The following is a 16403-nucleotide window of genomic DNA, read 5'->3' as shown; positions in this document are numbered from 1 at the left end:
CATTCAGCTAAATGGTCCACAGAGAATAGGTCTACTCCAGAAGCTTGCAATCGTGCAAACAAAAAGCAGGACTAATGTCTAAAGACCACAACCCATTTGTAAAACCACAGGGAGAATGTGAGCATTCAGTATATAACCACCAATTCTCACACAACAAAAATTAAGACATTTTCACCTGCCAATGAGTTTTGTACTGTTACCGTGCAGAACATTATATCAGTGCATAGCACTCAAATAAAAATATCAAATTTTGTAAATCATATGATTGTCATATGAAGAAATGACCACCTGTAATAAGCACAAAATCAAGAAGGAAAAATCCTATCAGAGGATAGAGGAAACATCAAAACCAAAATGTTTCACAGACTGATATACTGGACATGTGGAATGGGTAGTCAATCACATTAAATACATTTTATTGTGATGTTCTCAAATATGATGGATAAGTCATATAGATCAGACTAACATTGGCAGTATGTACATTTTTTTAATGATCAAAATATTTTTATGAAGGATGAAAATGTAGCACTACATATTCTGATAACTGTACTGTACTTTTCTCTGCATGACTTATTAAATGATAAATACAAGATAAATTCATATTTTTGTGTTCACTGAGATTAGACCACAGTATTACTGTGATGGTGCTACAAATATCCCATAACCATACTGAACATCAACTGGACCCTAATAATCAGTACATCTAATGGGGTCTTGCTCCTGTGTGCCACAAGCCTCAGATGACCGGCCCACCAGTACTGACTTCATGTAATCAGAAATAAAGGCAACTCATGAGGTGGTTTATCTAGTCATTATTACAGAAGGAATTAAAGAATTCAGTTTGGATTGATAGTAGAATTTGAGGAATGGAAAAGGTTATGGAATTGTCTTGATAAATACACCCCATCGGCTATTTATATCTAAAAAAGTGTATGAATATAATCAATCAAATATGACTGCTACACATGGACAGCAGCAGAAACCTTCCTATTGCACACACATTCTCTTAAGGCTTCATTTATCAGCAAAATCTGTGCTTCATTTTACTGCAAAGCACGCACAAAGTGTACCTTCATTAAAATGCCATAACAGTGCTTGAACATATTGTTTAACTGGTATGTCAAACAATTACTGACAGCCTTAAAGATGGGCGACACATAGCAGGTGGTGGTCTGGTCACCAAGGATTTACATGGACAGGCAATCCTATGTCCTGGAAAACATTTTAATAAAACACTGTATATTCTCATCAAAATTTGCAGTAACATGACCGTCACACCCAATAACCAAAAACCAAGGAAAATATTCAAACAAGTTTTATCATATGATGATAACAATGAATATCCATTTAAGCTGCTCAGGTATTGACTCTGAAGAGATTCTTGAGCTAGATTTCAGATAAATAGGACTCAATCAGAAACTGATCTGTACAGAACATAACTAGCTGTATTCACTGAGACTTAAAACAAGTGAACCCAAATAAATGGAGCACATAAGACATTGGTTATTTTAAACACAACTTCACACTCAGGTTCAACTGTCTTACACTCATAGACTTGATTGTTCACTACAGCATTATCTATGCAAAGGTGACAAGCTTCCAAGTTGCTAGACCCATGTCCTGGATGCCCTCAAAGAACTTTGTTTCAAAATGATATGTCATTCCATGCATCTACAACCTCCTCACATCAAAGACATGACTCAGAAAAAAATGAATAAGAAAAAAGCAATGGCAAAGATGAAAAATATACAAACAACCAATCACTGCATCACAATAAACATAATAAAATATTTTCAACATTTCTGTGTCTGTGTCAAAGCCTTTGTGCATATTTGTTAGGCAATAAAAAAAAAAAAACATGGATAGATATATAGTGGTTTTATACCACATATATATGTACATGAGAATCAATATTGTATGTATGGACCAAATATATACCCAGTTTCAATGCTGTCCAGTGAGCCATACTTGACAAAGGGGGAAAAAACCATCAACAACAAAGTAATCTTAAATGAATCTACCGTGAATAGTTGAAGTAAGACCAAAACCTTGATTACACAGCTAATCCCCCACCCCCCAACACTTTAGAGTACAGTAATTACTTATCTTTTGGTCTTTCCAAGGTTATCCAAAGAGGTCTTTTAGATCATTGTTGACAGAGGCGCTGTGTTTGAGCATGCCAGTGGTGGACAAAGCTGGTGTGTTCACAGCTGGCTGGACAAAGTTATGGGGATTGAAGAAGGGATTAGCCTGCACACCAAAACCACTCTGAACTGATGCCATACCCATGGCAGTTCCTTGCATGGGAGCAGTCTGAGAAGGATGGCTCAATCCAAACTGGTTTACCCAAGGTGATGGGGTGGTTGTCCCTGGAGTTGGTTTCGGTGCCATTTGATTCAGACTGACTTTGGGTTTGTTGGGGATGAAAAGAGAATCCAAAGCAGACATGTCCGGAGCCTTTCCAGGCTGGGGTTGGTTCTGTGAAAGTGCGCTGAAATTAGGTGTGCTGGTTGTGGTAGCCATGCCTCCGTAAATGGCTGGTGTTGCTGGACACATACCCCGACCCAATCCCACTGATGGGAAACCCATGGGTGCAGTGAGACCATTACTCATGGGCTCCATAGTGCTCATGCCACTCTTGGTAGCAGTCAGAGGGAAGGCAGTCGATGTTTTGCTGCTTTGAACAGGCGTTGACGTAGATGTGGAGCTTAAAGACAGGTGGCCCAATGTTGTCATGTTGCTCAGTAAACTGCTGGTAAGGTCCTTGGTCTAGAAAAAATAAATAAACATGTTTATATATTATATAAATAAATAACTGATTAATTTCGATTAATTAATTTGAGAAAAAATAACCGATTAAAAAAAATAACGCAGATTAATCGATTCCGTATGACCTTTGACCCCGAGCCGGCCTAGTCAGTAACCATTAGACTGTAAAATGAAGGAGAGAAGAAGAAAATGTGCTGCCTAGATCATTGATTGGAACATTTACTTTTAAAAAATGGCCTGATGGTGTTGATAATAATAAGGTGTTGATTAAAATAGTCCTCTGCAATGTCTGCAGCAAGGAATTTGCATATCACCGGAGTTCGTCAACTCTTAAGTCACACATCAATGCAAAGAAATAGTGTTGACATTGAGGGGAGTGTTAATTTATTTTCATTGTGTCCCCTAGGTTATATCTGATTATTAGATTCATCATAGATTATTATGGCTATTATTTGAACAGTGAAAATAATAATAAAAGAGTTTTTGAACTTTAATGTCACTAATGCTGATTATTCAATGATTCATTTGAATTTAAATATTTAAAATACTTTCACGGCAAAAATTATATGCGATTAATTTAGATGAATTAATCACATAGTATGTAATTAATTCGATGTCAAACTATTTTTTATTCATGATCAATCGCTGAATTTCTATTGTTAATCGTGATTAATCCCATATTTTATCACATGATTAAAATTCTATTATTTTTCATTTCTGAACTTTCCATAAGTCCATATTAACAATGTAAAGAAAGTCTCACCAGTGTGTCTTGATTGGGAATCGAATGAAAGCAAAGAAAGGGCCAATCTCAATTCTCTGTTTTACCCCTTCCCCTTCCCCTATCCCTTCATCTTACCCCTAGCCCTTGTCCCTCGAAACCGAGTGGCAAGACATAGGGGTGAAGAATATTCCCCTTGGAAATGAGATACCACTAGCCAACCATAAGGGAGAGCTGGATGATTGAAACACTTGAATTAACGTAATTTACAGAGATCGTACCACACTGAAAGCTAATATTTTGTCACTAGCAACCTGTCTTCTGTCAAATAGGCTATAATTGCATTTTCAGCTCGGAATAAAACCGTTCAGGAATTATTTCAACAACAGCTGAACGTGCCTATATATATATATGTTTGTTCGCAGCCTACCTTGGTCCGGGTGAATGAAACAGGGATGGGGGACAAAATAAACATGCAGTATGCTATGTAAACATCCCACAACTCCTTTGATATTTTACAATAATATCCAAATGGTCGTTACTTGACATCAGAAGCAATCGCTACCTGTAATAGCCTATGCGAGGAGTCGGCAGCAATATGCAGTATTCATATCAGACGAGCGGTAAAAAAGTTCAGCGAATTTAGCTGCTGTTGGACTTTACATTTCTGACATGGCATGCTGCCAATTCGCGGGGTAGACATGGAAATATGTAAAATGCGAGACATTTGCGCAAATAATGATGTGCTGTTAACATTCACAAAACAGCGATTTTTTGAAAACTTCCTTGTGAAGAACAGGACCTTCAATATATGGTCACAAGATTGAATGCAACATAAAACAATTACCATTTTAATTTTATAATCCTTATTAATGCCAACATTTCATGTCAATGAATCTCTCGGTGTGCTTATTTTTCCGGTGTGAGCGGTGTATGTTGGGTATTTCTCTTACCCCTCGGTTTCAAGTAAGCTCCCGATCTTACTTGGGGCCCGTCCCAATACCTCCTCTACCCCTAGATTTTTGCCCTAACCCTCGTTTTTGCGCGTGCACGTGTAGGGCTAGGGTGTTGATGCACATCTGATGGACTGTTTTGAACACTAATGTTAGAAAATATCTCACGAAGCTATCTGACGATGTTATGATATCTGCTAAGTGCTTTGAGAGAGTCTGCCCATCAAATAACGTTAATATATCTGATCTGGGTAGTTTCGTCAAAATTTAAGGTGTGTGTTCTGGCGTTCACATGAACACGAATATCTTTGTTGATTAACCAGACGTAGATAAACCAGCACAGCCCACACAACATTGACCGCTGGAATGGGCATGTTCCTGAATGAAAATAATAGCAGGCTACTACCGGCAGACACGTCGGTGCTGCGCGTGACGTAGGTGAGCATGTTCGCTACGCTAATTTGCATATAGTGGTGTCCCAATTCATAGGGAAAGATCTTAACCTCCACTTCCCTTGTCGAGGGGGCTTTAATGTTGAGGGCAATCAAAACCAAGTGGAAGTTTTAAGGGGGGAGAAATGGGACGGGCCCTTGGTTTTAAGGGGTATCTACCCCTTGCCCTTATCCCTACCCCTCGATCAAAATGAGAATTGAGATAGCCCTTCGTCTCACGTGCACGCGCAAAACTAAGGGGAAGGGGGAAGGGGAATGGGTAAAATAGAGAATTGAGATTGGCCCAAAGTTACTTTATGTATTTGATTATTTCAAACGATGTGCAGCAGGCCTGAGGCAACACAGAGAGAGAGAGAGAGAGAGTGAGAGTGAGTGAGTGAGTGAGTGAGAGAGAGAGAGAGAGAGGGCCAGATGTACGTACATTTGCGAACTTAGCGTTATCAGCGTCATGGACACAGCAGATTGCGAACGCTGTCAGACCCAAGTTTCCATCGTATTTATCAATCGTTCAATCCTTAGTGTAAACTGCGCCTTTCTCTGCCTTTCTCCGCCCATAAACGTTAAAAAGAATCAAACGTTTAGCGATCATGAAATAATACCATACATGATAAAATATAAACAAGCAGGGAGATAATAAAGATCAGTAGTTCTACTCAAACTACTTGTGCACGTAGGCTATGGAAGATTGGTCAAATCTAGCAAGTAGGAAAGTTTAAGTGAATGACGTGAAAGTGAAAGTAAGACATTCGAAAGGCCAATGAAAGTTAAGGTTGCTTTTGGTAGTACAAATACTTTCACCACAAAAACTGGTGCTCTAAATAGCGATTCTGTTGTCTTTGAAAGGTTCTCTTATTGACGCATTGAACTGCAATTTGGATTAACACCTGCTTTTACATGGCGGAAGTATTTAGGCGCAGAATAGACCTGCGCTTTCAGGAGCAGTCTTTGTACATACCGTGGAATACATAATTAGGCGCTCTTTACTCTTCCCCTCCCATCTTTTTACGCTAAACTCCCACTCCCCTGGATCCTCCCATGAATGCATATGCATGACATGACAAACGCAATCTGCCACTTTCAGCTCCTGCGACAGGCAGTTTGCGCTTTTACATCATTGCCACCTGTTTGTACATACCTCGCAATGATTTTACACGCACATTGCGAAACAAATACGCCTGAAGTGGGCGCAAAAGCGTTAATACATCTGGCCGAGAGAGAGAGATCTTTCATATTGAGAAATATGTACAAATGCATGTACAAAATGTAGCCTACTGCACATTTCAATGAAGTGCATAACAATAGAAAAACAAAAATAGAACTAGATCATAATTTACACGGTGGCGGTGCAATGCTGGTGTGTGGAGTTGTATTGAGAACAATGGAATCCAATGTAACTGAATGTCGAAAGCGTGTGCTGCACTCATGTCGGTGCCGGTGTCCGCAGCGCTTTAAAGCGCCATACAGCCGACCGTTCAGAACTGCATTGGTGTTTGTTATCTCCATGACCACAGGACTACTGACTAGGCAGAAGCCTACTAGGAAGTGTCTGTGGCTGTTTGAGGACAACAGTGCATCAAAGGGTCAAAATAGTAGCAGCCAAAGAGGATCGTTGATAACAGAAGTGACTGTGTAGCCTAAAATAAAAAATATTTTGTCGGCACGCAATCAATGTGATTAAAAACAATTAACGCAATATGCTTGGTCCTTAATCGCATTGCGATTAACGCTGTTAAAGCTGAGATTATATATATATATATATATATATATATATATATATATAAGGGCTGTCAAAATAACATGTTAATTTGGATTAACTAATTTCTGAAATAACTCGTTTCAATTTTGATCACTGAATAATCACATTTCATAGTGACATCTGACCCAGTGCAGTCTGGCTATCGTGACTGAAGGAAGCAGACGAGAAAGCACTGCTTTGAATGAAACATTTAGCCTAGGCCCACGTTTTAAAAAGAACGGCCAGACCAATACTGTTGACAAGAGCATCAATCTACTATTTCTGCAGAAAGGAATTTCCATTGCCTCCCATAGGAGTTTGTCAAGTCTGAAGTAGCACCTCAATACAAAACAATTAGGTTAGGCCTACGAGTTAGCACACTGATGAGGATAATGCTAGCCGCCAGCCTTGTCAAAGTTAACTTTGCTAATGTTTTGTTACCATATGACCGACTAACTAACTAACCGACAAACTCCCTTAATAAATTGAATACATTTGTTGCACACTTGAAACAAAATGTCTTCAAAAGTATGTAGAAGGTGGTTACATTTATTTCCATTCCAATAACTTCACACATTACATTTCCGTTAGCACTTGTAGGCTATGCTGCTTTAATATCGTTGTTCCTACTATTTGGTTTGTTTTCTTGAACTGCTATTTCTTATCTTGGACTGCCACCTACTGCATAGAAAAGGCAACAACCTAGTAATTACGTTTGAATGGCCAAAAAAGGATAAATCATAGGTGGTATTCCACACATTACCTTGGTGTTAGGGTAGCCTACTCTGCACATGTCATTGACAGTGAGTGGTAACTTCAGTCATTTGCATTTATCATGCTAAAAATAGGCAAAAAACTCCATAAGGACCACTATTGGAGAGTTACAGACAAAGGTGTCATCTTGGGGTCACTTAGTCCCCCAAATAATCTTCAAAAGTAACCTCACTGCTAATAGCTTATTTAGAGGGCATGCTAGGTAAACGCCTGTCCAGTCATTTAATTACCAATGTAAATGGCAGGAGTTACTGAATGGTACAGTGACTTTGTCTGGAAGTATGGTCTATTGTCAGATGACATGAAAATTGCGCTTTTTGGCTAGGAACACTTTAGGTGTGTTTGGAGTATAGCAAAATGACTATACTGAAAAGAACCCCATACCTCATGAGAATTATGGTGGAGAGGCTGTGCTATTGAGGGGCTGTTTTTACAGGGTTCTTGCAGGTTTCAATAAGTCAAATTTAAGACTTTTTTTTTTTATAATTAAAGTTTTTATTTGAACAATTGTGGTACATATCTCATTCGGTACATCACACAAAGAATAAAAAAGAGAAAGAAAAGACAAGCACGGTCAGACAGTTAAATGAACATATTTAGATAAGTGTTCCTGGTTGAGAAGAAGAAGAAAAATAAATAAGTGAATAAAGATAAAGCACAAAGTATAATCTAATCTAATAAACACCATACAAGAACATAAAAGAAGAGAAGATGAATGTACATAGTCTTCCTAGCACATCCCAGTAGTTAAAGTACAAGTCCAGAGGTCAGATACTCTGCAAAGAAATCCCAGCTACCCAATACCACCGGTCCTCTACCCTTTATTCTAGCAAGCATGACCTCATACGACACTGTCTGGCTCATTAAAACTTTCCAGTCCTGGAATGTTGGATTTATAGGTGACTTCCAATGTCATAGTATAATTCTAGAAGCTGAGGTCAACCCAACCATCAGCACTGAGTGAACATCTTTTGTCAGCTGTGGTATTACATTTTTATCTCCTAGAAGACATAAGCGTGGGCACACTGGTAGGTCCACTCCTATCCACGTCTCAAGAAACCCCAATATTCTACACCAGAATGGCTTGACCATAGCACAATCCCACATGAGATGCAGAAATGTGCCTGTTTCCTTTTTACATTTCCAACATATATTACTAGTTATTAGTCCTATTCTAAAAAGTCTGCATGGTGTCCAATAAAATCTGTGTAAGATTTTGTATTGAATAAATCTACATCTAATTTCTTTAATATATTTACCATTATCTGCCAGAATTTGCTCCCAATTATCTTCATCAATTTCACACTCAAGATCCCTCTGCCAAATTATTCTTAGATTTTCACATGTGCTACTGGTCAAACAGATGGATTTATTGTAAAATACTGATGCTTTATGATTACGTGGATATTGGAAATAATCAACTACTGGATTGTCTTCCTTTATTGGCTGACTTTTTCCCATTATGCAGTGTCTAATCTGCAGGTATTTCCAAAAGTCACCTTTCTCTCTGAGATCATACTCCTGAGTTAGCTCAGCAAAAGATTTAAAAATGCCATCTTTGTAGAGGTCATTAATTGTATTAAGTCCATTCTCTACCCACCTTTTCCAAAACACTGTTTGTTTCCCTATTTTAATTTCTGGGTTAAGCCATAGTGAGGCATATTGCTGTTTGTGATGTGAGATTTTATGTAGCTTGTGAATTTTTGCCCAAACCTCCCTAGAGTGCTTAATAATTGGGTTTTTATCTCTTTCTAAACCAGTCACCTTTTGGGATAATACCTGTATAGGATGAAAAGGTTTGGCCAGACTCTCCTCTATGGTGGCTCATTTTAAACCAGACACCCCTCCAATCCAGTGTTTAGCTATCTTAGCCATTTCAAAAGACAAGTTATACAGTCTAATCTCAGGTAAACCCAGCCCACCTTTATCTTTAGGTGCAAACAGTTTGCTCATTTTAAACCTAGGTTTCTTCCCCGCCCAAAGAAATTCCTTGATGAGATTATCATGCTGTTTAAGAATATGTTCTGGTATGCTGAGCGGGAGCATCATGGATATATAGTTAATTTGTGGTGCAACTACCATTTTGATGACATTTACTTTGCCACATAAGGTCAGTTTTAAGTTTAGGTCTTGATTTTTTTAAGCAATGGGTCATAATTTAATGCAGACATTTCACTTAAGTCTGGACTCAACTTGATACCCAGGTAGACCATGCCCTTTGGGACCCATTTAGTTATACTGTGTCATTACATGTGGATGACAATGTTTGGATATTGGCATTACTTCAGATTTGGTCCAATTAATTTTATAACCTGAAAGATGAGAATATTCATCGATGGTCTCCTTTAAGGCAGGTAGGGAGTTTTGTGGGTCACTGGTTAGAAAAAGTATGTCGTCAGCATAAAGCATTAGCTTATGGTCGCTACCCCCTCCTGGCCACTGGTGCAGTGGCCACTGGTGCAGTGCTGGAGGAGTTCAACCATATCAAGTGTATAAGCCTTCGTAAATTATCAGAAGAAGATCTACCCTGTAAGAAACCAACCTGGTCAGAGTGTATAATGTCTGGTAAAACTTTTTCTAGCCTCAAAGCCAGAACCTTGGCCAGTATTTTGCTATCTACATTAAGTAGGCTAATTGGCCTGAAATTGGCAGGATCTGTATGGTCTCTGCCTTTTTTAGGAATCAGTGATATAAGTGCGTCGTTCAGAGATGGTGGAAGTGAGCCGGTCTGAAAAGCCTCTTCGTACACCTTAGTCAGAACTTGAGAAATTATGTCTGTATACTCTTTATAATATTCAACAGGAAACCCGTCGGTTACAGGTGATTTCCCTGTTTTCATAGCTTGAATAGCCTTTATGACCTCTTCTTGTGAAACTGGTTTATCTAAAATGTCTACCTGTTGAGATGATAGACTTGGAAGAGTTATGGTGGAGAAAAAAGTCTGCAATGATGTTTCGCTTGGCATACCTTCTGATCTATAGAGCTTCTCGTAAAAACTTCATTACTTCCTTTGGAAGATGGTATTAGCGAACCCTCTCTTCTTATCGCAGGAATTACATGAGCAGAGTTTTGCTCCTTAAGCTGTCTAGCCAAAAGCCTGCCCGTTTTCTCTCCTGCTTCATAAAATGTTGTTTTCAATCTAAATAAAGCATATTCTGCCTTTTTATTAAATATTTCTTGTATTTTGAGTTTAGATTTGCAAATATCATTGAACAGACTGTCTGAATAATGTTTGGACAGTTCTCTCTCCATTATGATTATTTCTGCTTCCAATTTTTTAACAGTGTTAATGTACTCTTTTTTTCTTTTTAGAAGTTTGTGCTATGATTTTACCTCTAACATGAGCTTTTGATGCTTCCCATACCATTGCTACACTATCGGTACTACCCATGTTGATTTCAAAAAATGATGATAAATCTTCTGCCAGTTCATTACGGAATATCATGTCTTGCAGCATGGAGGTGTTCATCCTCCATCTACCTCGCCTGGTTTTGTCTGGTTGTATATTTATACAAAGTGCAACGGGTGCATGGTCAGACAAGGAGATGGCATTTATGGTGCTGTCGATGACCGAGTTGACTAGATTTTGAGAGACCAAAATAATATCTATACGTGAAAAGGACTTGTGGCAATGAGAGTAAAAAGAATATTCACGTTTGCTTGGATTGACCAAGCGCCATATGTCAATTAAACCATTGTCTCTCATCATCATGTGAATAGCTGCTCTATCCTTAGGTGTTATGGTTTGGGTAATTCTGCTTTTATCTAATGTACTATCCAAAACTTGGTTAAAATCTCCTGCTAAAATGGTTTTACCTTAGGCATTCCCCAGTATGCTATTAACCTCATGGAAAAAAGAAGGCTCATCTTTGTTGGGGACATAAATGTTACAGAGTGTTAATTCCATGCCGTTTATAATGGTATCAAGACAAAAAAATCCTACTATTTGCATCCCTAAATTCCCTTACTAATGAGAAGTTTAACATTTTGTGAACCAAAATGAGAACTTTTTTTGCTGGGAAAAAGAACTGTAAAAAACTTGCCCCACCCAATCTCTTTTAAATTGCTTAGCCTCATCATCTGTTATGTGTGTTTCCTGAATAAATGCTATGTCTGTTTGTTGAAGCTTAAGATATGAGAGAACTTTCTTCCTTTTTACTGGATTTCCGCATCCATTTATGTTCCAGGACACTATCTTAACATAAGAGTTATATGCCATTCATTCCTTATGGAAAACAAATTAAGATATAGAGCATATAAAGGCAATTCCATTTTGTCTGACCTTCTTGAAACAGTACCAGAATTTTTGTACCAACACTGAATAATTTCCCAATCAAAATGTGAACAAACACGACCAAACTGGTCAACAATAACCACCCCTTATCAGTAGAAGAAAACATATTCACACACAGGAGACTCCTACTAACTGGAGACTCTTCCCTTTTTAAATCAGTCCAAATACCAAAAGAAAACAAAACAAAAAGAAAATCTGATTTGGTCTGAGAAACGTCCAGCTTCCCTAGGTTCAGATAACTACACAAAAAAACCGTCCAGTCACACCATACCTTTCTCAAACTCTCCATTAGTGATAATTGTCATTGTAGGCCTACGCTAATCTTCAACAATATCGTCTTCTCCATCAGCTGCGCCATCCGTTATTCGTTGCTCAATGAACTTGACAGCCTCCGTCGCGTCTTGAAACTTCCTATTCCTCCCATTCCACGTGAATCATAGTGTCGCAGGAAATGCGAAGGTGAACTGTACTTTTTTGGCATGCAGTAGTTGTTTGGCCGAGGCAAAAGCTTTTCTGCTCTCCGCCAGTTCCTTGGTCATATCAGGAAAAAATGAGAGCGCGCATCCGTTCCATGTTGCTCCCCTTTTCTCTCTCGCTGCCTTAAGCACCCTCTCTCTCGCAGATGAACGTAAGAATTAGACGTGGTGGTTGGTTGTCCTCCGGACGGTATCCAGGAGATCCATGTGCCCTTTCAATCTCAAATTCACTGTCAATGTCCATACCTGAGCCCTCAGACAAAATCCTTTCAATGCAGGCCTTTAAGTTGTTTCCTTCGGCGCCCTCCTTCAAACCTAGCAGCCTAATATTGTTACGGCGGCTTCGGTTTTCTAAATCTTTTACACGGTTCCATAACGTGTCTATACGTTTGCAGTGCACCTGTTGGTCGCCAACCAACTGTTGAGTAGTGTCCTCCACTTCGGATATTCGCGTTTCTGCCTCAGTCAGCCACTCTTGAATGGCACTTACAGCATTTTTCAGTTCCGTTGTAGTCGCTTTAATAGTTGATATGTCCGAAGCCACTGCATTCAGTGTAGAGCTCATTTTACTCACTTCACTGAAAAGATTTTCTGAAAACATTTTGCTCAGGGCTTTTTGGGCTAGCACCACCAGTCTCCATGGCAGCCTTTCCACGTGTACCTTTGAAATACTTTGACGAAGCCATGATAATGTATATTTGACGGATAAGTTGTCGAAGGAACTATTAAGTATTACTGAAGTATTGCTGAAATAGTCGTAAATGAGGAGATAGACAGATATATTACATTATTTCGGTGACTATTCTGGACCGCTCTAATGTGCAGCCATCTTGCTCGGCGATCCCACGTGACTCCAAATGTAAGACCTTTTTAAGACATTTTAAGACCATAAAGATTGAAATTTAAGACCTACACGACGCATTACCAAAAAATATTCAAATCAAAGAAATTCTGAAAAAATCATTGAAAAGTCGTTGAAAAAGCATTAATTTAATTTACAGATAAAGCAATCAAACTAGTAACCTTCCACACCCAACGTCTACAACCCAACTGATTTTTACATTGCTCACTTGTAGTCTACTCAAGGAAAAATATCCGTGCCACGTACCAAATGCCCTAAACCTTAAGCCCAAAATGAAAATAATCTAAAACAAACTAGCCCTCAAATAGAATAGATTTCAGCAAGCAAGTCAAAAATGAGACGAGTTGAAACTGGGCCTTGGCAACTAGCCATCTAGTATAGGCCTGAATAATAGCAAATTAAATGACACTTGTTAAACTCACCTCAACAAGTCTTTTGCAGCCATGGGCAATGCTACAAACAGTGCAGTGTGCAAGACTATCATTATGTTTTACTCTTACTGTATGAGACAAGGGTACACTTTTCCGTCGTGTGCGTGCTAAACTCAGATGCACAAGCGATTTGAATTCCCGGTCTGGCTTGCGCGCTCTTGTTCGTTCTAGATTCCGGGAGATTTTATCTAATTTGCGGGCGTCAGGAAGCTGCTATCGGGAGACTCCCAGAACTTCGGGAGACTTGGGATGTCTAGCTATACAGCACTTTGTCACCAGCACAGAGTGTACAACGTACCTTAATGTTATCATGTTTAGCGGACACAAACTCAAAATAATGACTGTATAGCTAAAATGCGCATCTCTCTCCTCCCTCTATTGTTGTTTATGTTTGTGTTGCTGCGTGGTATTACACGTGAGTCATCATGCTGAAAACGTGAGCGTTAATCCCCGAGAGAAAAGCAAAGAATATATCTTTTACTAAGGTAAATGACAAAAATAGTAGGCCTAACACACAGTGACAGGGCTCCAGATTAACTTTTTGCACTGGTTGCACTGGTGCGCCTAACTTTTTTTCTTAGGTGCACCAGCACAAAAGTTAGGTGCACCCAAATTTTCAACCACATCGCATTTAACACCGCAGCAGGTTCACTTTTCTTCCTTAATTCCTGTCCTATATAGGTTGTCCTATGACTTCTACAAGAAAAGTAACTTAATGAAGTGTTGGTGCTTTAAGTGCTTCACTGAGCTGAAATTTAAACTTAAAACATCTCAAGATGAATTAAATAAAAATAACAGTGAGTATATTAACAGTGCATGTCTTTTAAGCGCTTCAAACTGCACATCTCATGGCTCACTGTCTTACATACTATCCTTCATGATCTTTAGGCCTTGGCTAAACCAGCTCGCCATGCTAGCATCTTCTATAGAAATGTATTTGAGCACAATTTAAAGAGATGTTCCAAGTAACCTGGGATTTCTATGTGATTTTGCAATGATGATTGCAATAATCATTTGACAGCCCCACAATGCAATTTACTTTTTAATTTTAATATTTTTAAATTTTCAATAAGAACATCACTATGGTTAATGCAGTAACGAAATAGTAGGCCTATTATTATAGGCTATTGCAATGACTTACCATGCTCGATCTAAATGTGTCCATTCAATTCACCGTACACAATGACCACAGTTATACACACAGGGAATATTCGGGCTTTAAATGTAGCAGCGATATTCGGTTTGCGCCAAATACCGGATTAAATTGATTGATGCCATCAGAATGAGTTTACACAACTCGCGCACAAAACGAATATTGCTGTTGAAAACCGGGTTACTCCCTGCATGTAACTGCGGTCAATGACGCACTCCTTTTCGGCGATATCTGTATCTCTGTCGTTCGGGAAGGCCTTGCATGCATTGTTCGAAATTTTAAGACGTCTTTTCATCTGCAATGACTCCTATAAATTTGGCGCAAGTGACATTCCTGTACGTCGGGTTTACGTTCAAACTATTTTTCTGGTGAATAATTATTTCGGACTGAACTTGGTGAAGGGAAGTTTCACTAGGCCTATCGTAGGCAACGATAAACTTTATCATCATCTCGGGCTCGTCTGATCGGTTTGCTGCTGCCAGCCGCCGAAAGGCAGTGGGGAGAGGGGACATTTATCTCGGCCTATATGACCACACTGTAATGCAACTACATCCACTCTTTATCTGACGGGTCTCTGACCTCTCTCTCTCTCGCTCTCTCTCTGCAGCACACGCATTTTCAAATTTACACACAGGCACTGGGCCACGGCCAATCAGAGGGGAGGTCCCGCCCTTCACTATCTGTGATTTGTTTAAACCACGATATTGGCCAAATATGTGTCTGTTATTGAACCAAAGGTAGAGTTTCAATGCGGACACTTTTTCCTCTCTCGAATAGCTGGTCGCACCGGTGCGACCGCCGATTTCTTTTAGTCGCACTTTTGAAAAATTAGGTCGCATATGCGACCAAATTGGTCGCACTCTGGAGCCCTGAGTGACTTGGATAAGTCACTTTAATCTGATTGCTAGAAATAGTAGCGCGTTAGACTCGTTACCGGAAAAAGTGGTCAAAATAGAGTAACGCGGCATCACTGGATCTAGCCATGTCTCGTTGAAAGTAGGCCTACACTTTCCCATTTTCCACACATAGCCGAACTTTAACAAATTCTGAGGAGACGCAGACGTATTTTGTGGGCAGGTATTGTATTTATCACGGGATTTGTAGATTTATCACTGCGTAGGCTATGTACCAACACCAATATCCCCCAGAAAGAACTACAACACACTGAACCAATGTTCTGAACATTCTGCTGGTTTTGTAACAATGGTAGCAAAGACGCTAGAGCTCTGCTTTGCAAGCTACGACTCAATACTTTTTTGCTATACTTTGTAATAACTTTCTGCAGCCAGCGTTTCTGGAAATGAACGATGGTAAAATATTTTTAGACCTGACTAAATGAATTCTAAGACCTCAGAATGAAAAGACTTTTTAAGACCCCGCGGGAACCCTGTTTTATTCCTAAGGGCCTTGGGAATGTAATTAAGGTGCATGGTATCACAAACAACATGAAAAACCTGAACATTTTTAAAGGAAATCTGTCAATCTCTGCCAAGATACTAAACGTTGGTCATGATTGGATCATTCATCAGGTCAATGAACCACAACAAACTTCCAGATCAAAACAAATATGGTTTACTGAACGCAAAGTCAAGCTTCTGCCATTGCCATCTCAGTCCCCTGATTTAAACTCGATAGAAAAACAGTGGGGTGAGTCAAAGAGGAGAATGCACAAGTATAGACCTAGGAATCTGGACGATCTGGGGAGATTTTGTAAAGACCAACAGTCTTAAATCTCTTGTTTTGTATTCTCCAACTCTATGGGGTATCATAGGTGAATATTACA

General features: G+C 39.2%; 1 protein-coding gene across 3 annotated transcripts in view; it reads right to left on the bottom strand.

The window, feature by feature from the left end:
* Nucleotides 1–399: 399 nt before the first annotated feature.
* scyl2 (SCY1 like pseudokinase 2) overlaps nucleotides 400–16403 on the bottom strand; it is an 84145-nt gene continuing 68141 nt past the window's right edge. For all 3 annotated transcript variants that reach the window (XM_042077941.1, XM_042077938.1, XM_042077939.1), the window contains one exon: nucleotides 400–2769. In XM_042077941.1, the coding sequence (XP_041933875.1) occupies nucleotides 2125–2769 (645 nt within the window). In that variant the 3' untranslated portion in view covers nucleotides 400–2124. The remainder of the gene's footprint in view (nucleotides 2770–16403) is intronic.

This window comes from Alosa sapidissima, chromosome 22 (assembly GCF_018492685.1).
Source record: "Alosa sapidissima isolate fAloSap1 chromosome 22, fAloSap1.pri, whole genome shotgun sequence".
Lineage (NCBI taxonomy): Eukaryota > Metazoa > Chordata > Actinopteri > Clupeiformes > Clupeidae > Alosa > Alosa sapidissima.
This window is presented reverse-complemented; position numbering and strand designations above follow the sequence as displayed.